Source organism: Giraffa tippelskirchi, chromosome 3 (genome assembly GCF_054371585.1).
Source record: "Giraffa tippelskirchi isolate mGirTip1 chromosome 3, T2T-mGirTip1v1.2.pri, whole genome shotgun sequence".
NCBI classification, from domain to species: Eukaryota; Metazoa; Chordata; class Mammalia; order Artiodactyla; family Giraffidae; genus Giraffa; species Giraffa tippelskirchi.
In genome coordinates, this window is record NC_137277.1 from 92,389,386 (window position 1) to 92,415,046 (window position 25,661).

A 25,661-nucleotide genomic window follows, 5' to 3' on the forward strand; every position below is an offset into this window, starting at 1 on the left:
AGTGATGCCAGTTTACATTTGTAGATAAAAAGAGGCAGCAAATATTGAAGTATAAGATTTTGGATTTTTATTGCTGTATATGACTTACACCATGAATATCAGAGCTCAAGTCACATAGGATGACAATAAGTATTTGTCATATTTTGGAACTTCATTCCCACATCATTTTAGAATTAAGGAGAGCAAAACATATTTCTGGATAGCGAGAGCTTACATATTTACTATCTTGTCAGTATACTTCTACCTGCTTTTCAGGAAATGGAAGAATTTAATGAAAAAAATTGTTGACCTAGCATAAACAATGTGGGTGTGAGTATTGGTAGGGTTTTAATAGTATGTATTACACTGTGGGACATAAAAAGAGTACTCAAAGGCTATTAAGTTTATTGAAATAAGTGAGCTTTTCTTCTATTGGCTTAGAAGAAGAAATTTGTATTCAGTATACTAAATAGACTTCATCTGATTTCCAGAGAAATGGCTGAAAGGATGCCCAGTCCTCGGTCTTTTCTTCTCCTTGGTGATGCATACATGAATATTCAGGAGGTAAAGTTTATGATACTACCGTACATAGATTTAAAAACAAAACAAAAAAACAAAAATTCTTCTTTGTGGTTAGTATAACATTCTACTGAAAGGAATTTGGGGTTTTTTCCTCCATTTTTAATGAGATATAATTGACATGCAGCACTGTGAGTTTAAGATACAACATAATGATTTAACTTACATACATCATGCAATGATTATCACAGTAAGTTCAGTGACTATCCATCATCTTATATAGGTACAAAATTAAAAAAAATAGAAAAAAATATTTGTCCTCTGATGACAACTCTCAGAATCTACTCTTTCAACAGTTTTCACATATAATGTACCTCACTGTTAATTATTATGTTGTACATTACCTCTGTGATACTTTTAACTGGAAGCTTGTACCTTTTAACCATCTTCATCCGGTTCCCCTCCTCTCATTTTACTAATGTTTACTTGCTAGTTGAAGCTCGGGTCATCACAATAAAAAGGAGACAACCATGATAGTTAAAAAGTTATAGTTATTTTTTTTCAAATGAAGATCCAGTTATTCAGCACTATCATTTGAAACAGAGATGATACCAGAAGTAAAGTGAGAGTCACCTTTAAAAGGGTGAAAAAAGCTACTGGCTAAGATGGAGTTTTCTTCAAAGGGAAGCAATCCTCTGACCCTCTGATTCTGTCTTTTCTAAAGACTGCCAGATGAAAAGTCAAGCAGCTCGCTCTCAGTTCTCATATGACTACTTATGAGGACCTGGGCCTACTTAATATGGTTGGGATTGTCTAGTAAGTTACACCTGCACGAGTGACTGTCATTTCCCTAAAACTGTTAATGTTTCTGGAATTAATATGTGCTTTATTAGTTGTGTTAAGTTTTCCAGATGTAGAGCTTACTATAGAAGTGTTGCCATTTAATGGGAGCCAGCTAAGCTGTATTTTATTGCTAATTTTTGGTATCTGCCAACATTAGCCTGAGGAAGCCATAGTAGCGTATGAGCAAGCACTAAATCACAACCCAAAGGATGGAACATTGGCAAGCAAAATTGGGAAAGCTCTTGTGAAAACTCACAACTACTCAAAGGTAAATACTTCGCATTTTTAGATATATCTGTTGGATCAAATCTGTGAACCCTGCTGGATGAGAGATCTTCAGCAAGCACTGTTTGTATCTTAATGGTTGGAAACCCCAAATTTGTTTTTACAAACTGAAATTTGTGTTAAGGACTTTCTCAGTGTCTCAGATTCTTCTCTGCTTCATTTTGCAAAGGCTGTTGGGGCCCTAAAGTTTACGGCAGGCTTCATCTTACACCCAAATTTTGCCATCAAGTAAATTAAGATATGTTTACCGTTAACATCTCTTTCATCGTATGACAAAGCATAATAGATATCCTTTCTGTTGAACCAGTTTTGAGCCATGTGCTTTGAGGATTTTTTTTTCTGTTTTTTGTTTTCTAGTCAGGATAATGGATTTTCCTCTAGCTGTTATATTCTTGCCCTACTCCTTGTAACTGTTGAACATATATATAACACCTAGCAAAGAATTTTCAGTCAGTAAATTTCACCAACTTTTGGAATAAAAATTTTGAGTACTTTTCTTTTGTTTTTTGTTAGAAGAAATACTAGTTGCCTTCTGTGATGTTCGATTCTGTAAGAAAAATGGCATCCTTAACCAATAGAGCAAGTCCACGTATAAGCTGCTTTTAGGTTACTTCCAATTGCTTTAAGTCATAATGTGTGTAGGATCTATGCTTGAATGCCACTCTCACTGCCTTTTCTTTTCCTAACTGAAATGGATTCTGTTTAGGCAATTGCTTATTATGAGGCTGCTCTGAAAAGTGGACAACAAAATTATCTCTGCTATGACCTAGCTGAGCTCTTATTAAAATTGAAGTGGTATGATAAAGCAGAAAAAGTTCTTCAGCATGCTCTAGCTCATGAACCTGGTATGAAAATCTTTCTAATTTTAAAAAGTATACCTGATATATCTAATCTTTTTTATTTTTATTATAATAGTATGTATTACATCCTTAGTATATGTGAGGTTGGTTTCATTTGTCAGAATGTCGATCTACTAAAATAAGATATTTAAAAATATAAACAGATTTATGAAAGCTAATTGTGTTATAGAAAAACACTTTACTTTCCAAAGTGACATAAAGGAAGTTTTTTTAACTTAATTTTTATTTCTATTACAGTACAGTTGATTTACAATGTTGTATTAATTTTAGGTGTACAGCAAAGTGATTCAGTTATACATATATAATATATATACACATACAATATAGCCATTCTTTTTCAGATTCTTTTCCTATATAGATTATTACAGATTAGAGTTCCCTGTGCTATATTAGGTCCTTGTTGGTTATGGTGATGTGTATTTGTTAATCCCAAACTCTTAATTTATCCCTCCAACTTTCCCCTTTGGTAACCATAAGTTTGTTTTTGAAGTCTGCAAATATGTTTCTGTTTTATAAATAAATTCATTTCTATCTTTTTTTAGTTTCCACATATAAGTGATAATCATATATTTGTCTTTCTCTGACTTACTTCATTTAATGTGATAATCTCCAAGTCCATTCATGTTGCTGCGAATAACACTTTCATTATTTGTAATGGCTAAGTAATAGTCCATTGTATATTTGAAGTTGATGCTTAAAGCCTACTAAGTTGAATGCATTTTTTAATTCCATAAAAATATTTGCATGAGTCTCGTCAGACCTTGCTTGAAACACTACAGAGGCCTTAAATGTGGATGTGCATTTTTAAAAAGGTTTTAGAGGAGAGATTAAAGGAGTATGTTTTACTTCCATGGGCATAAGCATATTACATTTATTCAGTATAAATACTTTCATTTAATAATTATTTGCTTAGGACATCCAGTGGTGTACTTAGATGCCTTAGTGCTTACAGTAGTTTTTGAGGCAGATAAAATTATCTCCATTTTTAAATTAACAATCTGATACTCAGTTTTCTTGATGTTTATAGGTTCACCTAGCTGATAAAGAGTAGCACCATGGTTCTAATAAACATCTTAAACTTAACATGTCTGAAACTGAATTCCTTATCTGCCTCCCCACATCTGTTCCATGTGCAGCCTTCATCTCAGTAACTTCATCTTTTCTTTGCAGTTTCAGAGAGCCAAAATCCTTGCCTTCACCCTTCTCCTTGTCCGTTGGAAACCCTCTTGGGTCTTCCAGATATATTCAGAATTCTCTTGCGTCTCCTTATTTCTCCCCCTGTCACCCTGTCCTTATGTAGATTACAGCAGTAGCCTCCACCTGGTCTCCCTGTTTCCACCCTCAACCCCACACCCTGACACAGTGCCTCCCCACCCAGCAGCAGTATTGGACCTTTCAAGCAGTGGCAGCCCCGCCCCGCCTGCTCAGGCTCCCCCTTGTCTCCCATTTCTCTCAGAGCTAACTGGGGTCTTACAGGGGCAAACACAGCCTCCACAGGTGCAAGCTGCCACCCCCTGACCTCTCCTTTCAACCTGCTCTCACCACTGTCACAGCCTCCTTGTGGTTCCTTGTACCACCTTTTCTTACCTGCAAAATAGCAATAACAAAACAGGCCTCTCAGGTTGAAAGTTTAAAGAAACAATGTACGTAAACCACTAAATAGTGGAAGAAACATCTTTGTGTTAATTATCTCGAGTTCTTTTAATACTCTTAGACTTATAAAATATTGAAAGAGCACTTGCCATGTACAAGACTTTGTTTTAATTGCTTTGTTTTAATAATTTATGAACCTGAAATTTTACAATAATTCTATGAGATAGGTACTATTATTTCTCATACTTTACAGATGAAAGGGAGGCATAGAAAGGATAGATACCTTGTTCAACTTGTATCTTGTTAACTAGAAAGTGATAAAGCCTCGATCTGAAACCAGACAGGTTGACATCAAAGTCAGTGTTTATTATGTATATGTGTGTGTGTGCTTATGTGTGTATATATATACACTTTGTTTATTAAGTTCTACTAATAAAAAATAGCAGTTATCTTAATTGCATGTACCAAATACTCTATCTTGTCTTTGGATAACTTTGATAAACAGAAATGCTTACACACTTAATGAAAATTGAAATTCTTACTGAGTTGTTGTATTGTTCTCTTACATGTCCGAGAAGAGTCTCCAGTTGTTATACAGTTCTTTAACCTTCCTTCAGCCCACTTTTTAATCATAAATCCTTCCCCCTCTGCCAAATTTGGCCATTCTTCATTTAACTTACTGAACATTATTAAACTTAATTCACTATTTTTCAGAATCAAGTTTAAGAACTTGTAGGAAAATGTAAACATTTTAAATGAATCATAATTTTTCCCAATATATTTTCTCTCATAGTAAATGAACTGTCAGCCCTCATAGAGGATGGACGTTTTCAAGTTCTTCTAGCAAAAGTGTACAGTAAAGTGGACAGACCTGATGATGCAGTCACTTCATTGCAACAGGTAAGGAAAATGCCTTCATTTGTGATGGAATGAGGGTGGGTGGTGGTCTCAGAAGAAAATATGCCACATACAAAAAAAAAGACAACTTTTGGCCCAGCTGTTCTGGAAGATAAGTCAAATAGAAATAACATTTAGATGCCAGTGGATTGTACTGTTTAAAAGTATCATTGCTAATTATTATAACAATTAGGGAAGGTTGATATTTTTAATCCTGTTTTACAACTGAAGAAGCTTGGTTTAATAACTTGTAAGAACTCATTCAACTAGTGTTACAGGTAGGAGTTAAACTCACTTTTCTTCTGTTTATTTCCTCCATTTATTTATATCTTCTTTTCTGGTTTTTCAATGTAGAGGTTTTACACATATTTCCTTAGATGTATTCCTAAATATAAGTGGCTGATGTGTTTTGATGATTTCTTAATTTCTAGTTTGCTAACAGTATATTTAGTGCATGACTTAAATTTTATCTAATGCACTCTCTGCGTCTGTCAAGATGGTCATGTGGCTTTTTTCCAATTTTTATTTTTCTGTTAATGTGGTATATTAAATTGATTTTCAAATGTTAAACCATCCTTATATTCCTGAAATAAATGACACTGATTTTTTTTAAAAAGATATTGCTGAAATTTAAAGATATTTGCTAATACTTTTTTCAAGGTTTGTGCACATACATTCAAGAGAAAGACTATTCTCTAAGACATGCTATTTCTTAATGTTTGGAACAATTCAGTGTTAGCATCTTTGAGACCTTGAGGCTTCTTTGATGGTAGATTTTTATTAATGGATTTAAAATCCCTAGATTTCAGACTCATTTTAAAATTTTTTTCCTTCTAAGTGATGTCCTTAATACCTTCCCAAGAATGGAACAACTAAGTTCAATAGCGTCAGTGATTTTAGAGAGTTAGCATGTTTTACGAGGGTGCTCCCCTCAGAAAGACTAGACTGATCTATATGCCATTGACAGTATGTGGATGTACTTACTCCCTGAAACCAGCCAGTATTTGTTTCAATAACTTTTAGGTACTATTTTATTAATGTAATAAACATTTACAATTTTTAATGATAGTATCTAGACATCTTTTCTAAATATTTGTTCCATGGTTGCATTTCCTCCTCAGAGAGTACATATAAAAACTCTGTACTTTTATAGTATTTTAAGTTTCAACGATAAGTGCATGGCTCATTTGCAAACAAGTACCTTTTGAAGACCTCAATTAAGACATAATCTTTGGATCAGGCTTTATTAGGTTGAAGACCGATAATGCTTAAATAAATCTGTAAAATTATGCTACATGTGAATTATTGAGCATTGTTTCATTTCTACTTCTTTTTTTAATTGCTTTTTATCCTTACATTTTACTAGGCTCGAGAATTACAAGCTCGGGTGCTAAAACGTGTTCAGATGGAACAGCCAGATGCAGTTCCTGCACAGAAACATTTAGCAGCTGAAATTTGTGCAGAGATTGCAAAACATTCTGTTGCTCAGCGAAACTATGAAAAAGCAATTAAGTTTTATAGAGAAGCTCTTGTTCATTGTGAGACAGATAATAAGGTCAGTACCTTATAAAATTTTCAGCACCTTATATTCCAGATGTCATCTCATTTCCCCAAATGTAAACTTCTTAACAGCTTATTTATAAAGATTTGAAAAGAAACATACCAAAAATACAAGTTAAAATATTCATATTGGTTTTATAAATACTGTAAAATACATGATGGCTTGAATTAATAATGTTAGAGTATAAAAATTATTATGGAACTAGTGATAAAAAGTAAATCTATAAGCTTTTCTTTATCTTCATCTGTGTTTTAATAATTACTGTAAAACAGTTTCTCAATCTCAAATACCTGAATCTAGAGGATTCAATTCAGTTAACTGAATACCTATTGTATATCAGTCACTGTTTAGTGCTGGATATACAAAAGTGGCTAGATTGAATCTCTTAACTTCAATTGGCACAATGTTAGAATAAATGTAAAGATAATATTAGTGTAGAAAACATACACATGGCCAGTATCTTTTGAAAATTTCAATTTTATTGGCCTGTATCGTTGATTTATAATGTTAGTTTCAAGTATACAGCAAAGTGATTCAGTTATACATGTATTCATTCTTTTTCAGATTCTTTTCTCACATAGGTTATCACAGAATATTGAGTAGAGTTCCTGTGCTCTACAGTGTGTGTTCGTGAAAGTCAGTCAGTCCTGTCCGACTCTTTGCAACCCCATGGACGATACAGTCCATGGAATTCTCCAGGCCAGAATATTGGAGTGGGTAACCTTTCCCTTCTCCAGGGGATCTTCCCAACGCAGGAATCAAACCCAGGTCTCCCACATTGCAGGTGGATACTTTATCAGCTGAGCTACCGGGGAAACCCTGTCTCGTATACAGTAGTGTGCATATGTTAATCCCAAACTCCTGATTTATCCCCCCACTACATTTCTCCTTTGGTAACCATAAGTTTGTTTTTGATACCTATAAATCTGTTTCTATTTTGTAAATAAGTTCATTTGTATCATTCTTTTTAGAAATTAAATTCTACATATGAATATCATGATTTTAGTTATTCTGAGTTCACTCAGTATGATAATCTCTAGGTCCATTCATGTTGCTGCAAATGGCATTATTTCAGCTTTTTTGTGACTGAGTAATATTCTGTTTTAATATGTACCACATCTTCTTTATTCCTCTGTTGATGGACATTTAGGTCGCTTCCATGTCTTGGCTGTGGTGAATAGTGCTGCTATGAACATAAGGATGTATGTATCTTTTTCAATTATGGTTTCCCCAGATATATGCCCAGGAATGGGATTGCTGGATCATATGATAGTTCTATTTTTAGGTTTTTTTTTTTTTTTTTATGAAACCTCCATACTGTTCTCCATAGCAGCGGTACCAATTTACATTCCCACCAAGAGTGTAGGAGGGTTCCCTTTCTCTACACCCTCTACAGCATTTGATGTAGACTTTTTTTTTTAATTGAAGGATAATTGTTTTTACAGAATTTTGTTGTTTTCTGTCAAACCTCAACGTGTGGCTCAGCTGTTAAAGAATCTGCCTGCAATGCGGAAGACCTGATGTAGACTTTTTGATGATGGTCATTCTTGACCCAGTGTGAGGTGACACCTCACTGTAATTGCGATTTGCATTTCTCTGATAAGTAGTGACATTTGAGCATCTTTTCACCTGCTTTTTGGCCATCTGTCTTCTTTGGAGAAATGTCTATTTAGATTTTCTTCCCATCTTTTGGTTGGGTTTTTTTCGCTTTTTTAATATTGAGCTGCATGAGCTGTTAATTTTGGAGATTAATTCCTTGTTGTCACATTGCTTGCAAATATTTTTTCTCATTCTATGGATTATCTTGTTTATTATGGTTTCCTTTGCTGTGCAGAACTTTTCAGTTTAATTAGGTCCCATTTGTTAATTTTTTTTTTTTTCATGACTCTAGGAGGTGGATCCAAAAAGATACTGCTGCAGTTTATGTCAAAGAGTATTCTGTGTTTTCCTCAGTGTTTTATAGCGTCCAGTCTTACATTCAGGTCTTTAATCCATATTGAGTTTATTTTTGTGTATGGTGTTGGAGAATGTTCTAATTTCATTCTTTTGCATGTTTCATGTAGTTTCACATGTATGTATCTTCCTTCAAACCTCTCTCTTGACTTACCTGCTGGAAGGGAGAGGGCAATGGCGGCAATCAGTTCCCCATAGGAACTGGCAGTTCCCCACAGTCTGGGAGTGCTGAGAGTTTTCAGGTAGCATCTCTAGGATTTTCTACTCTCAGATCTTGGTAGATGATTGATATTTCTGAAAAAATAGCCTAGTGAATGGCTAAATATTTAAGTGATGTAAAACGCAAGACCACCATGTTCTAGAATTTGAAGTTTAAAACTGAACATTTTGAATTAATACAACTCTTTCAGGCATAAGACAAAAATAGTGTCTATTAAGTCACAACCAAACAGGTGCCTTGTTCAGTGATGACTAAAGTGACTCAAATCATAGTTGTAAATCTGGGGCGTATCTGCTTTAAGCCTTTTATTGATATTTTACGAATGAGGAAACAGGTTTAGAGAGGTAAAGGGACATGGCCCCATCGTGGAGATGTCTGGACTAGAATCTTAGCTGCTAATTTTGGACCTGTTCTTTTCATAATGCTTTGTCTCTCTCTACTTTTCAAGTGAGTTACAGCCTGTTTTTCCATAGTTTTTCCGGTATAAGAGAAACTAGAGATGAGCAAACCTATAGCTTTACCTGCCTGTCGTGGTTGGCATTTTTATTGCACTAACTTTTGGTCAAGTGACATCTGTGCCCTAGACACTTTCCTAACTTTCTACTCTAGACTGTTTCTGATTAACCTTGCTCTTCTCTATAGATAATGCTGGAGCTGGCCCGACTATATCTGGTACAAGATGACCCTAATGCCTGCCTGCGGCACTGTGCTCTGCTTCTCCAGAACGACCAGGACAATGAGGCCGCCACCATGGTTAGTCCAGGACACTTCAGTGCCAGCAAGGAGGTCGTGTCTTGTATTTATTCCATGTGGCAGTTTCAGATTTTACCTGATAAAACTAATAGTAGATGTGAGGCCTGACTCGTGATGGCTTTTGGAAAAAATAATATTTGTAAGATTATTAGTACGTTTTTAGTTTTTCTGTGTGACTAAAATGATGCCTGGTCAGGAATGGTTCATGTGGTCAAGTTATAATTTCTTAAAGACTAAAGTATTTATTTAAACATGCTGGAGTTTTTAACAGTTTCAGTCAGACTCTGAATTACAGAGAAAATTCTTCATGTAACATTTTAAGATATTGTGTTTTAAATAGTTTTGCTTGTCTGTCTCAATTTTGCTTGTCTGTCTCAATTTTATGAGGGTTTTTGTTAGCTTTTCAAACAGCTTCGTAGATGACAGTTTGGAAGGTTCATTTAATAATTTGACAAATGAGTCACTATAACTGAAAAATACAAGAACTCTTCCTTTTAAAACACATAATAAGAAAATCTCAATAAGTTTTGCTCATTTTAAATTCCTTTGAAATATTATTTTGGGTTTTTAAAAGATTTTCTTGTTGTTTTCACAAAGTCCAGTGAGGTGTCTTCTCTATGGTAACACATAGAGTGCAGTTACCTTCAAATTTCTGTTTTAAAAATAACTGCTTAAAACATATTTTCTGCTAAAAATAGTTTTTGTGAACAGAGAGATCTGTTTCACATCCTTGATGGATCTCAGTGCTAATCTGCTTAGGTGTACTTGAATTTCAAATGGCTCCATTTTATAAAACTTTGCCCTCATGTTTCTCCTATGTGTTTTCATAGCAGTCAACCTTGATAGGAATAATATGCTTTGTAAAATACATGGCTGTATTTTTAGAACCAAACTTTTACCTTTATAGATGATGGCAGATCTCATGTTCAGAAAACAGGACTATGAACAAGCCGTGTTTCATTTACAACAGCTTTTAGAACGAAAACCAGGTAAATATCTGCTGATTTTATCTTCAAATGCAGTTGACTCCCTTTCTCTTTTTGGCTGTTACACTTCTTGGAAAAACCCTAACCTTGGCCAAATCCAGCACTGCTTATTCCACACCTGCCCTTGAGGAGCTCAGATGATTATAAGGAAAATGACTGGTCATTAAAGTCACTGGTCTCATTTTAAGACCACCATCCCCAAATGTGCCCTCAGATGCTACCAGGCAATCCTACTGTATCTCTTTGATGAATTCACTCACTCCACCTACGTTTTACACTTCTTCCTCTCGCTTCAAACCTCCAATAACCTTTCCCCTTTCCTCATCCTCAGCTAGAAACCTTACCTCCTGGCTCACTGAGAGAACATGAATACCTGGAAGAGAAAGTCTTCCTCTTCCTGCCCCCAGCCCTTTCCCCCCTTCAAGTCTGCCATCCCCCTTGCTTCCTAAAGGGTTTGCCTTCTGGCGTCCGTGTCTCCCACACCATCATTTTCTTCGCAGTTGGCATGTAAATAGGCTGTGACATCTCCCCACCTTGAAGGCATCAGTAAATACATAAAATCCAGCTCCCACCTCTCCACTTACTCTCCCCTTCCACTTCCTGCTCCATTTCTCCGTTTTCCTCTCAGGGATTTTTGTCTGTGCTGTCTTCACTGTCTCCTGCACTCCAGGGAGGCTGTGTCAGCCGGGCGGCCAGTGACCTCCGTGTTTCCAGATCCAGGTCTAGTTCTCGTTCTCTGCTTCCCCAGGTCTGACAGTGTATTTAGCACAGCTTATCCCCACTCTTTCATCAAAGACTTTCTTCACTTCTGGGATGCTGGGCTTACCTGGTTTTTCTTCTCCCAACTGACCATTCTATTTTACTCACCTTTGTTAGATCTATCTTTTAAGACTTTCAATTTTCAGAATGTTTCAGACATCTGATCTCAAACTTTTCCCCCATCTTTAATACCTTCACCACACTCTTATGACTTCATCCACACCTAGTGTCCTTCATGTCCGGTGTGCAGTCTTGACTCATCTACACCACTGCCTGTTTGCATTCCCACTCGGGTGCCTGGAATGCTCTCCAGCTTAACCTGTCCCAGGTAGAACACTGGTGTCTTTTCCTTCCCTCCAGACCCGCTCCTTCCCTTTTTCTTTCAGTAAAGGGCATTATCCATTATGCATTTGCTCTGGTCCCCAGCCTTCTAGTTACCTTTATCTCATCTTTTCATCTTTTCCTCATACACCACATCCAATGTGTGAGCGAGTCCCTGTTAGCTCTACTTTCAGAATAATCTAGAATTCCATCACTTTACCGCTTCTGCTGCTGCCACCCTGGCTCAGCATCTCTCACATGGTTTACTGCAGCATTCTTGTAATTCATCTGTTTCTACTCCTTGGCTCCAAATAGTTTAGAAATGCTTTCAGCTCAAAGTAGCAGAGGTACCCCCACTCCCCCACTAGACTCCTAGTAACCTAAATATTTATGTCTTTTATTTTACTCTTATGTATCAGTAAAAGAAATTTAAAAGTAGATTGTTCCAGCAATGATTCAGACATTCCCTAGTATCATCAGGAGTCTGAGTCCTTTTTCTTCTGCTATCATTAGCCAAACTCTCATTCTAACTTTTTCATCCAAGATGACCTCCGGGCATCCACACCTCCGGGCATTGATGTTTCTGGATGGGGAAGGTGGAGGTGGTGAGCCAAAGGGCTTACTTCCCCAGTGAATCATCTTTTTAAAAAAAGAAAAAGAAAACATTTTCTAGAAGCACCTCTGTGACTGCAAAAGAGTGGGAAATGTCATCTTGTAGCTGAATACAGTGTCACATAGAATAAAATCAGAACTCTGATAGTGAAGAAGAAAAGGATAGTAGATACGTGGTAGGCAACAGCCCCTGCAGGTTATGACCTTGAGACTTTTCACTTGCTGTCCCCTCTTCACAGAATATGTTCTGCTTCCTCCCACCCAGGACTTTGCTCCCATGCTGTCTCTTCCTGAGCATATCCTTCCCCAGCCATCCTACACCACTGACACCTCCTCATTCTCCATCCTCTTGTCCTGTTCTTGGTTTTTTGTTTTGTGTTGCATTTGTAGAACAAAACCAAAACTATGATCTGTTATTTATAAGCATCAAGTGGCCAGGAACTGTGCCTTCATTGCAATGAAGATTTAGAACAGTATCTGGCTGAGTATAAACTTTGAATGAATGAATGAATAAATGAAAGAAGAGTGGGAGGAGAAAAGGAATGGAGGGAGATGGGGAAAGGGCGAAGGAAAAGGAAGGTGGGATCAGGGAATGTATGTTCCTTATGTGTAAAAGAAGTTGCTAAAAGAATGTGTGAACTCAGAGAAATCCTTGAGCTGTCGTTCAGTTCTTCTAACCCCTTGTCTCAGGATGATGCCATGGATGGTTAGAGCTCATGACTACAAAAGTAGCTGTGCCTCAGGCAGGGCAACTCAGAGGACCAGATAAACTGCGTGTTGTACTTACTAATGCTTTTAGTTACTAAAAGTTTGGATTTACGGAACAATACTTTCTGCTTACAAATAAAACATTCCTTGTTAGGGCCAAGATTGAAAGGGAAAAATCTTGTTTTTATGGTGATGTCAGCATTTTAATTTCTTTTTATCATCTTTGAAAGTTTTCTCCCACATTTGGACAGCCTCAAGCCATGTCGTTTCTCTCACTGTCTGCTCCGGCTTCTATTCAGATGGTATTTCAAAGAGTGCTCTTAACCACTCTAACTTCGTACCTCTTCTGCCCACTCTTAAGTCCACAATATGGGCCACCCTTTTACCTCATTTGCCCAAACCTTACTCTCTTCAGGCCTAAGTTGTTTTTTTTTTTTTCTGCCATGGCTTCTGTCTTGGCTTCTAGACTCTCTTTTGTTTTTCCTTCTCTGAAATACTGCTTAAGGTAATATACATAATACTTTTATTGTGTCCCTAACTGTTCCCATATTACAACATTTCCCTCTGAGCCAGTTATCCAACCTGATTTTTTTTTAAAAAAACAGATCTCTTCCCTTGTGAATATTTTTGTAAGTCTTTGGTGGCAACATTGCCACTATGTAAGATCTGAAGAAGCCCTCATCTGTCACAGGAGTTTCGTATCACCCAGGTTACTTGGCACCAGCACTTTTTTCAAATAGATACTAATGGTGCTCTGAACTGTCTACTTAAAAACAAACAAAAAGTGGATTCTTATAAATTCAGTCGAAGGACCTGTTACCCTAGAACTACTAAACAATATACAGCCACCAGCATCAGATATATTTCCAGGTACATAGATGCTGCAAAGTAAATGGTTACTGGTTAAATGGATCAATGAATGGCTGTGAAATACCAAGTTGTTTAAAAATACAAAATTTTTAGTAAACTTTTATTGTCTATGTGATATTTTATACTTTTAATCTTGCATTCTATGCTTTATTCCTAATAGGACTTTATAAACTTATCTACTAGTCAGTTTTTTCAGAATTATTCTAAAACCTGCACATCTATACTTCATGTGTGTTAATGATCATTCTCAGTAGAACATCTTATACTTGAATGTTGTGTTTGAGCTTACTTCAGAAATGTACTAATTTGACTTAACCTAGCTAGTAGAAAATTCTCCTGTAGATCTGTAGATCTAATTATTGCAGTCTTTAGGGAAGGCAATGGCAACCCACTCCAGTACTCTTGCCTGGAAAATCCCATGGACGGAGGGGCCTGGTAGGCTGCAGTCGACGGGGTCGCGAAGAGTTGGACACAACTGAGCGACTTCCCTTTCACTTTTCACTTTCATGCATTGGAGAAGGAAATGGCAACCCACTCCAGTGTTCTTGCCTGGAGAATCCCAGGGATGGCAGAGCCTGGTGGGCTGCCATCTACCGGGTCGCACACAATCGGACACAACTGAAGCGACTTAGCAGCAGCAGCAGCAACAGATTACAAACCTTTTCTCTCCCAAAATCTCCAGATCATCCTGAGTTTTCCCCCTCCCTCACACTAATTGGTTAGCAAGTCCCATTAGTTCTCCCTGCTTAACAGTGAACTGTCATATCCTATCTTCTAGCCCCCTGCTCTAATTAAGGACTTTATTAACCTGGCGCTAGTGGTAAAGAATCCACTTGCCAAGCTTAAGACAGGTTCAATCCCTGGGTTGGGAAGATCCCCTGGAGTAGGAAATGGCAACCCACTCCAGTATACTTGCCTGGGAAATCCCCTGGACAGAGGCGCCTGGTGGGCTACAGTCCATGGGTTGCAAAGAGTTGGACATGACTGATGTGACTTCGCACGTACCTCTCACATGGGCTAATGCAGTTTCCCAGCTAATCTTCCAGCCTCCAGGCTCTTGCTCTTCCAGGCCATTACAGGACTATCATATTCATTCTAAAACTATTCTTCTGCTTAAAAACAAGTCTAAAAGTCTAAAATAGAGCATTATTTTGATAATAATATGTGCCAGGGTTACGCTTCCATCTGTATTTTGTATCCCACTTCCTCTAATTCAGTATGCAGCACTCTCCATTCTATTATCAGTCCTGTCTGCACATGCTGTCTGCACTTTGAATAACAAGATCCCCCTCCTGCCCTTCAGGCTGCTCGAAGGCCTGTCCAATGTGAAACCTTTTCTTCCTCCCCCAGGCAATGTTAGGAATTCTGTGCACTGAAATTCCATTGCACTTCATTCCTCATTACATCACACTGTGTGTTTTTGTTTTGTTTTCTTTAGTAATTCCTCACTATTCATCAATAATCATGAACTAACTTTTCAGAATATAATACATTTCATCTTTTGACAGATTTCTTAAGTGTACATATTTGTCCTCTGTCAAATTTCATGGTTAACCAAAAGACAAGTTAATGCAATCTAACCTATCAGTGGTAATTATAACTTCAACTAACAATAAATGCATTTCTGTAATATTTTAAGGTGATAATTATTCAAGAAACTGGCCTCCTAAGGTTGACTTTAGATTATATCAGCAATATCATACATCACACACATTAGCAAAGTCATACAAAAAATTGGGGGCCAGAAATTTCAACCTAAATTTACTTCTTGTCTAATCCAATATAGCTTTTAGATTCTATGGCTTTTTTATAGGGTAGTCCTAGTTTTTATTACAATATTTGGCATTTTATATATTACTGTTGATGTTTGTAGTTTTAAGCTCTTTAATGCTTTTATTTTACTTGATTTCCATGGCATTCTCAAGGTCAATATTATAATCCTATTTTTAGAAAGTGAGTGATCCCAGACTCAGAGAATTTGAGTAATTTGCTTGTATTTGCATAGTGAAGTTGCTCAGTCGTGTCCAACTCTTTGTGACACCATGGACTGTAGCCTACCAGGCTCCTCCTTCCATGGTATTTTCCAAGCAAGAGTACTGGAGTGGGTTGCCATTTCCTTCTCCAGGGGATTCTCCTGACCCAGCAATCAAACCCAGGTCTCCCGCATTGCAGGCAGATGCTTTACCGTGAAAACCAGCAGGGAAGCCAAGTTGCATAGTCTAAGGACAATACAAATATCCGAATCTTCTTTCTGAAACCATATTCATATATCATGTTCCTCTTTTTATTGATGCCAAAGGCAGAGGCAATAAAATTTTGAAACCAAAGATTATGGGTTAAGAAAGGCAAATGTGGGTGAGGGGTGTGGTCAAGATGGCAGGGTATTAGGACATGAAGTTTACCTCCTCCCACAAATACATCAAAAATATATCTACATGTGGAATGACTGTCATAGAATATCTACTGAATGCTGGCAGAAGACCTCTGAAAGGACAAGAAAATCTCCACGTAACCTGGCAGAACAAAAGAAAAAAGAAAAGCAAAAAAGTGAGAAAGGAATTAGGGATGGAACCTGCTCTCCTGGGAGGGAGCTGTGAAAGAGGAAAGGTTCTTGCACCCTGGGAAGTCCCCTCACGGGGAGATCAGCTGGAAAAGAGTGGGAGCTTTGGAGCCTTGGAGAATGCAGCAACTGGTTTTGCCCCAGCTAGAACGGAACAAGACCTGCACAGTCAGTCAGTGCCACCACCCTGAAACACATCTCCACCAGTGTGGATGCGGGCTTGGTAGAGAAGCTCATGCTTCAGAGATCAGATCCAGGGAGTAAAGTGGGGTGGGCTATGCAGAAACCTCAAGATGTTAGAGTCTGCAGCTGCACCTGAGGATGGAGGCAGAAGAAGCCTGGTCACTGTGTGAGTGGTGTGCAAGGGGAGGGATGGAACTCGCCATTACAGCCTTTTTTCCTTTGTGAGCTCTCAGATGTCAAGACACAGCCTGCATGAGCTCCAGGAGCAGTTGTAAGCCACCACTGCCCCTAGGGCTTTGGAGGTGGTTGTGAGCTACCACCACTGCCCTCTTGTGCTTCAAGACAGGTCTCAAGCCAATGACTGTGTCCTTCTGGACTCCTTTGCAGTCATGTGCTGCCTCTGTTCCCATTGCATGTTCTAGGGGCGTGTATGAGCCACTACCACTGCTGAGAACCCCATGACTGGGCACCAGCAACTGCATCTGGATACCTTCTTCAAGGGGATAATGACTAGCCCACACTGAGGAAAGAGGCAACAAGCATCCATACAATAAACAGCCCTCATACCAAAAATATTAATCCCATATGAGCTACATAGGGATGCTCCCACATATAAATAGGCCTCCAAGACCACAGTACATAACTGTTTCTCCTAAACTCAGAGTAAGAGAAATAGAAGTAAAATGAAGCAGAGGAACCACTCCCATTTAAAAGACTAAAATAACTCCCCTGAAAGAACAGGCAATGAAACAGACCTCTTCAATTAATAGACACCAATCTCAAAAAGAAGATAATGAAAATACTGAAAGAATTAAGAAAGGCTATCAACAGAAATGCAGAGTACTGTAGAAAGGAACTAGAAAATGTAAAAAAAGAAAAAGAAAATTAGAAAACTCATTCACCAAGACAAAAACTGAACTAAAGACAATGAATAGCTGAATAAATAATGCAGAAGAATGAATAAGTAACCTGGAAGATAGAATAATGAAAAACACCTAATCAGGACAGAAGATCAATGAAAAAAAAAAAATGAAAGCAATATATGAGACCTTTGGATAATTTACCATGCCAATCTATGCATAATAGGGATTCCAAAAGGGGAAAAAAGAGAAAAAGAGCTCAAAACCACATATGAAGAAATTATGGCTAAAAACTTACCCAAACCTAAAGAAAGAAACAGACACCCAGGTCCTACAAGAAGCACAGAGGTAGGAAATCATTCACACACCCATGTGATATCAAAACCAGTGGTTGTGAGGAGAGTACAAATGCAGGATATTGAAAATGCACTTAAAAGACCAGCCACTTAAAAGCAATCTTGTTTATATACAGACTGCTTTATCAGAGCCTCATGGTAACTGCAAATTGAAAATCTCTAATAGATACAGAAAAAGAAATCCAAACACTGAAGTTAGTCATCAGATCACAAGAGAAAAAAGGGGAAGGAAGGAAAAACACGTACAAAAATAAGTTCAAAGCAGTTAACAAAATGGCACCAAGAACATACATATTGATAATTACCTTAAACGTGAATGTATTAAATGCTCCAACCAGAATATATAGACACTGGCTGAAAAATAAAATGTATTAAAGACCTAAATGTAAGACTACCTGATACTATAAAACTCTTAGAGAAAAACATAAATTTTTGACTTAAATTGCAGCAGTGTCTTTTTGGATCCATCTCCTAGAGTCATGGAAATAAAAACAAATAAAAATGGGTAAACTCTAAAGCTTTTTGCACAACACAGGAAACCATAACAAAAAGACAACCCACAGAATGGGAGAAATTATTTGCAAATGATGAGACTGACAAAATTAATCTCCAGAGTCTACAAACACCTCATGTATCACAATATCAAAACAATAAATCACCCAATCAAAAATTAGGCAGAAGACCTAGATTGACATTTCTATAAAGAAGACACACAGATGACCAAGAGACACATGAAAAGATGCTCAATACTGCTAATTATTAGAGAAATGCAAATCAAAATTTTACAGTGAGATATCACCTCACACCACTCAGAGTGGCCATCATCAAAAAGTCTACGAACAGTAGACTCTGGAGAGAATGGAAACCCTACTACCCTGTTGATGGCAGTGTGCCTTGGTACAGCCACTATGGAGAACAGTATAGAGGTTTCTTAAAAGCTAAAAATAGAGCTGCCGTGTATATGATCCAGTAATCCCACTCCTGGTCATATATCCAAAGTCCTGGTTTGAAAGGATACATGCATCCAATGTTCACTGTAACACTGTTCACAATAGGGAAAACATGGACACAAATCTTCATTCATAGATGAATGGATAAAGAAGATGTAATACATATGTACCATGAACTATTACTCAGCCATTAAAAAGAATGAAATAATGCCAGTTGCAGTACCATGGATGGACCTGGAGTCTATCATATTAAGTGAAGTAAGTCAGACAAAGACAAATATCATGTATCACTTATGTGCTGAATCTAAAAAATACAGATGAACTTATTTATGAAACATGAACAGAATCACAGAAATCAAACTTGTGGTTACCAAAGGGGAAAGGTCAAGGAGAAGGTAAAGTTGGGAGTTTAGGATTGACATATACATACTACTATACTTAAAATAGATAACTGAAAAGGACCAACAGTATAGTACAGGGGACTCTGCTCAATAATCTCTAATAGCCTAATCAGGAAAAGAATTTGAGAAAGAATGAATACATGCATATGTATAACTGAGTCACTGCACTGTATACCTAACTATATACTCCAGTATAAAATAAACATTTTTTTAAAAAGAAGAGCTTTATTTTCATGTACAAAAAAGAATTTCTTAGACAAGCAGAAACTAAAAGAAACAGCATTACTAAATCCTAGAGGAAATATCAAAAGTTCTTCTCTGAATAGGAAAGAATTAAGAATATATAGGAAAGAGAAAATCACAGTTAGAAAGTAAATCATCCTAATAAGCCAGGACACAGCTTGAAAAAAAAAATCAAAAATTTCAGTGAAAGTGATGATAACCACAATGAACAGTAAAAGATGTAAAAGAGGACATCAAAATTATAAAATGTGTATGAGGAGAGTAATAAAAAGTAGATCTTTTTTTTCATATCTTCAAATGTGTTTGAGCCTATATGACTACTAGTCTAGGGCAAGTAGATATAGGATGTGATTAACATACTTGAAAAACAGGATAACCACAAATCAAAAAAACAGTAGATTCACAGAAACCAGAAAGAAGAGAACATAAGTATAATACAAGAGAAAATCATCAAGCCATAAAAGAAAAAACAAACAGAAAAAGGAATAAAGCAGCAATATAAAATCAGTGGGAAAGTGAGGTTAAAATGGCAGTAGTTAGTTATCCATCAATAATTAAATGTCATCAAACCTTAAATGTCAATGGACTAAATGCTCCAATCAAAAGAGAGTAGCAAATTGGATTGAGGAAGAAGAAAAAAAACCCAAAAGTCTACAATATGCTGCCTGCAAGAGACCCACTTTAGGTCAGAGGACACACACAGATTGAAAGTGAAGGGATGGAAAACATATTTCCTGGAAATGAGGAGAAATCAGGGGTAGTATTGCTCATATCACACAAAATAGACTTTAAAAGGAGAAATTCACTGATTCAGTTATACATATATTTACTCTTTTCAAATTCTTTTCCCGTTTACGTTATTACGGAATATTGAGCAGAGTTCCTATGCCATAAAGAAAGTTAGAGAAAGACACTATATAATGCCAAAAAAATCAATATAAGATTTTACACTTGTCTACATAGATGCATGGGGGATTGGAATGCAAAAGTAGAAAGTCAAGAGATAACTGGACAACTGACAAGTTTGGCCTTGGAGTACAAAATGGAGCAGGGCAAAGGCTAATGGTTTTGTCAAGAGAAAACTGATCATAGCAAATGCTGTTTTCCAGCAAACCAGAAGATGCCTCTACACATGGACATCACCACACGGTCAATAGTGAAATCAGATTGATTATGTTCTTTGTAGCCAAAGATGGAGAAGTTCTATACAGTCAGCAAAAATAAGACCTGGAGTTGACTGTGGCTCAGATCATCAGCTCCTTATTGTGAAATTTAGGTTTAAATTGAAGAAAGTAGGGGAAACCATTAGACCACTCAGGTATGACCTAAATCAAATTCTTTATGATTACACAGTGGAAGTTACAAATAGATTCAAGGGAGTAGATCTGGTAGACAGAATACCTGAAGAACTATGGACAGAGGTTCATAACATTGAGGAGGAGGCAGTGACCAAAACCATCCCAAAGATAAAGAAATGCAACAAGGCAAAATGGTTGTCTGAGGAGGCTTTACAAATCGCTGAGGAAAGAAGAGAAGCAAAAGGCAAGGAAGAAAGAGAAGGATATATCCAACTGAATTCAGAGTTCCAGAGAATAGCAGGCAGGGAAAGATAAGAAGGCCTTCTTAAATGAACATTGCAAAGAAATAGGGGAAAACAATAGAATGGGAAAGACTAGAGATCTCTTCAAGAAAAATTGGAAATACCAAGGGAATATTTCATGCAAAGATGAGAATGAAAAAGGACAGAAGCAGTAAGGACCTGATAGAAATAGAAAAGATTAAGAAGAGATGGCAGGAATACACAGAACTGTACAAGGAAGGACTTAATGAACCAAATAACCATAATGGTGTGGTCACTCACACCTAGAGCCAGACATCCTAGAGTGTGAAGCCAAGTGGGCCTTAGGAAGCATTACTATGACCAAAGCTAGTGGAGATGATGGAATTCCAGCTAAGCTATTTCAAATCCCCAAAGATGATGCTGTTAAAGTGCTGCACTCAATGGGTCAGCAAATTTGGAAAATTCAACAGTGGCCACAGGACTGGAAAATGTCAGTTTTCATTCCATTCCCGAAGAAGGGTAATGACAAAGAATGTTCAAACTACTGTGCAATTGCACTCATTTCACACGCTAGCAAGATTTTGCTCAAAATCCTTCAAGCTAGGCTTTAGCAGTATGTGAACAGAGAAATTCCAGATGTACAAGCTGGATTTAGAAAAGGCAGAAGAACCAGAGATCAAATCACCAACATTCATTGGATCGTGGAGAAAGCAAGATTTTCAGAAAAACATCTGACTCATTGACTATGCTAAAGCCTTTGACTGTGTGAATCACAACAAACTGTGGAAAATTCTTAAAGAGAGGGGAATAACAGACCACCTTACCTGCCTCCTGAGAAACCTGTATGTGGGTCAAGAAGCAACAACCAGACATGGAACAACAGACTGGTTCAAAATTGGTGGAAAGGAGTATGTCAAGGCTGTACATTGTCACTCTGCTTATTTAACTTCTGTGCACCGTACATACTGTGAAATGGTGGGCTAGATGAATCATAAGCTGGAGTCAAGAATGCTGGGAGAATATCAACAACCTCAGATATGCACATGGTGCTACCCTAATGGCAGAAAGTGAAGAGGAACTAAAGAGCTTCTTGATGAGGGTGAAAGAGAAGAGTGAAAAAAATATCCAGCATTGAAAAAACTAAGATCATGGCACCCAGTCCCATCACTTCATGACAAACAGCAGCGGAAAAGGTGGAAGCAGTGACAGATTTTCTTTTCCTGGACTCCGAAATTACTGCAGACAGGGACTGCAGCCATGAAATTAAAAGACACTTCCTCCTTGGAAGAAAAGCCACGACAAACCCAGACAGTGTATTCAAAGGAAGAGACATCACTTTGCTGACAAAGGGCCATATAGTCAAAGCTGTCATTTTGCCAGTAGTCGTGTACGAATGTGAGGGGTGGACCATAAAGAAGGCTGAGCATCAAAGAATTGATCCTTTTGAACTGTGGTGCTGGAGAAGACTCTTGAGAGTCCCTTGGACAGCAAGATCAAACCAGTCAATCCTAAAGGAAGTCAACCCTGAATATTCATTGGAAGGACGGAGCCTGAAGCTCCAATCCTTTGGCCACTTGATGTGAAGAGCCCACTCATTGGAGAAGACCTGATGCTGGGAAAGACTGAAGGCAAAAGGAAAAGGGGGTGGCAGAGGATAAGATGATTAAATAGCATCACCGACTCAATGGACATGAGTTTGAGCAAACTCTGGGAGATCATGAAGTTACAGAAGAGCCTGGCATACTGCAGTCCATGGGATAGCAAAGAGTCACACACAACTTAGCGACTGAACAACAGCAGCAGCAACATATATGCACTTAATATAGGAGCACCCAAATGTCTAAAACAATACTAACAGACATAAAAGGAGAAATCAACAAGAATACAATAATAGGAGACTTTTACACCTCATTTAAATCAATGGACAGATCTTCTAGACAGGAAATGAATAAGGCAACAGAGATCCCAAGTGATACAGTAGAACAGTTAAGACTTAATTGATATGTTCAGATCATTAAACCCCCCATCCCCCCCAAAAAAACACCAGAGTACACATTCTTTACATGCACCTGGAACATTCTCTAGGATTGACCACATACTAGGGCACAAATGGGCCTCAGTGAATTTTAAAAGTATAGAAATAATCCTAAGCATTTTTTCTGACCAGGGTGGCATGAAACTAGAAATCAGCAATAGAAAAAGAAATGAGAAAAAATTATTCCATGGAAACTAAAGAACTACTAAAAAAACTAATGAATAAACAATAAAACAAAGAGGAAATTACAAAATACCTGAGGCAAATGACAATGAAAACACAGCCATACAAAAATCTATGGGATGAAGCAAAAGCAGTTCTTAGAGATAAGTTTATAGCAATGCAAGCCTTCCTCAAAGTAACAAGAAAAATCTTGAACAACCTAATTTGCCACTTAAAAGAATTAGAAAGAGAAGAACTAATAAAACCTAAAGTCAGCAGAAGGAAGGAAATAATAAAGATCAAATAGGAAATAAATAGAGATTTAAAGCAATAGAAAATATCAATAAAACCAAGAGCTAGTTCTTTAAAGGGGAAAGCTTCTGCACAGCAAAGGAAACCATAAACAAAATGAAAAGATTCAAAGAATGGGAGAAAATATTTACAAATGATGCAGCCGACAAGGACTTAGTTTTCAAACTATACAAACAGCTCATACAACTCAACAGCTTAAAAAAAAACCCAATTTAAAATGGGCAGAAGACCTAATTTGACATTTCTCCAAAGGAATATAAAGGGACAATAGGCACATGAAAAGATACTCAACATAGCTAATTAGAGAACTGCAAATCAAACTGCAATGAAATACCACCATACACCAGTCAGAATAGCTATTATTAAAAACTCTACAAGTAACAAATGCCAGAGAAAATATGGAGAAAAAGGGACCCTCCTACATTGTTGTTGGTGGGAATGTAAGTTGGTACAGCCACTATGGAAAACAATAATGGAAGTTCCTGAGAAAACTAAAAATAGAATTACCATTTGATTCAGCAATCCCACTCCTGTGTATATATCCAGACAACATTCTAATCTAAAAAAGAAACACGAACCATTATGTTCACAGCAGCACTATTCACAATGGCCAAGACATGGAAACAACCTAAATATCCATCAACAGAGGAATGGATAAAGAAGTAGTAGTACATGTATACAATGGAATATTACTCAGCCATGAAAAACAGAATGAAATAATGCCATTTGCAGCAACATGGATGCAATTAGGGATTATCATAATAGGTGAAGTAAGCCAGAAAGAGAAAGACAAATAGCATATGATATCACTTACATGTGAAATCTAAAATATGACAAATGAACCTATCTACAAGATAGACTCATGGACGTAGAGAAGAGCTTTGGTTGCCATGGGGAAGAGAGTTCAGGGAAGGATGTAGTGGGAGGTTGGAGTTAACAGATGTAAGCTATTACATGTGGAATGTATAAACAACAAGGGTCTACTGTGTAGCACAGAATTGTATATTCAGTATCCTGTGATTAACCATAATGGAAAAGAATATTAATAAAAGTGTATATTTGTATAACTGAATCACTTTCTGTACAGCAGAAATTCACACACCACTGTAAATCAACTATATGTCAATAAAAACTTTTAAAAAGACAAATGATCATATTCTAACCTGCATTGTTTTGACATCATGTAAAAGAATAGATGCAAAGCCCACAGAGATTCCTGTTTTTTAATGATTTTTTTGTATTTGTTAAAACATACGTAACATAAAATTTGCCATGTTAGCCATTCTTCAGCATGTGGTTCAATGGCATTAAGTACATTTACATTTTTGTGTAACCATCACCATGATCCACCCCACCTCCCCATTCCCTGCAGGCCCTGACAATCACCATCTGCTTTTTGCCTCTATGAATTTGATTCCTCTAGATACCTTTTATAAATGGAATCATACAGTACTTGTTCTTTTTTTGTTGGCTTATTTCACTTAATTCAGTGTTTTCAAGGGTTATCTATGTTGTGTGTGGCACATCAGAATTTCCTTCCTTTTTGAGTTGAAATAATATGCCTTTACATATATATGCTATGTTTCGTTTATCCATGCATCCACTGATGGACATTTGGGTTGTTTCCACCTTTTGGCTTCTGTGAACACTGGTGTACAAATATTTCACTAGGTCCCTGCTTTCAGTTCTTGGGGATATATACCCAGAAGTGGAAGAGCTGGATTATATGGCATGTTCTCTTTCCTTAGACAATAGAATCAGGATAAATTGCTTTCAAAAGTTTTTATTTGTATGTGTGTGCTTTAACTAGGAATTCAGTGACCCCATGGGTATAGTCCATGGAATTCTCTAGGCTAGAATACTGGAGTGAGTAGCCTTTCCCTTCTCCAGGGGATCTTCCCAGCCCAGGGATCGAACCCAGGTCTCCCACATTGCGGGCAGATTCTTTACCAGCTGAGCCACAAGGGAAGCCCAAAAATATTGGAGTGGGTAGCCTATCCCTTCTTCAACAGATCTTTCTGACCCAGGAATCAAACCAAGGTCTTTTGCATTGCAGGTGGATTCTTTACCAACTGAGCTATCAGGGAAGCCCCATCAAAGTGATCAGAATAGCTTATATAAATAAGGAATTTTATAAATCCCTTATCGTGTGTCCTGTGCTAACAGATACTTGTAAGATCCAATACCTAAAAAACATAACTATACAGAAATAAAGTGTGAGCTATCAATGGGATAGACAAGAGTACAGTGACTAAAATGTTTTTGAAGACCATTTTATGACAGTTGGGAAATGTTTACAATGTTGAGTCAAAATCAGAA

At 37.3% G+C, this 25,661-nt stretch overlaps 1 protein-coding gene across 19 annotated transcripts in view; it reads left to right on the forward strand.

Annotated features, from left to right (window-relative positions):
• TTC21B (tetratricopeptide repeat domain 21B) overlaps positions 1 to 25,661 on the forward strand; it is a 218,128-nt gene that overhangs the window by 50,696 nt on the left and 141,771 nt on the right. For 15 of the 19 annotated variants that reach the window (XM_081581236.1, XM_081581230.1, XM_081581229.1 and 12 more), the window contains 7 exons: positions 471 to 543; positions 1,499 to 1,609; positions 2,333 to 2,471; positions 4,873 to 4,979; positions 6,343 to 6,531; positions 9,353 to 9,463; positions 10,371 to 10,452. In XM_081581236.1, the coding sequence (XP_081437362.1) occupies positions 471 to 543; positions 1,499 to 1,609; positions 2,333 to 2,471; positions 4,873 to 4,979; positions 6,343 to 6,531; positions 9,353 to 9,463; positions 10,371 to 10,452 (812 nt within the window). Of the gene's footprint in view, positions 1 to 470; positions 544 to 1,498; positions 1,610 to 2,332; positions 2,472 to 4,872; positions 4,980 to 6,342; positions 6,532 to 9,352; positions 9,497 to 10,370; positions 10,453 to 25,661 lie in introns of all 19 variants that reach the window. The other 4 variants (XM_081581228.1, XM_081581223.1, XM_081581237.1 and 1 more) reach the window with 1 other exon arrangement.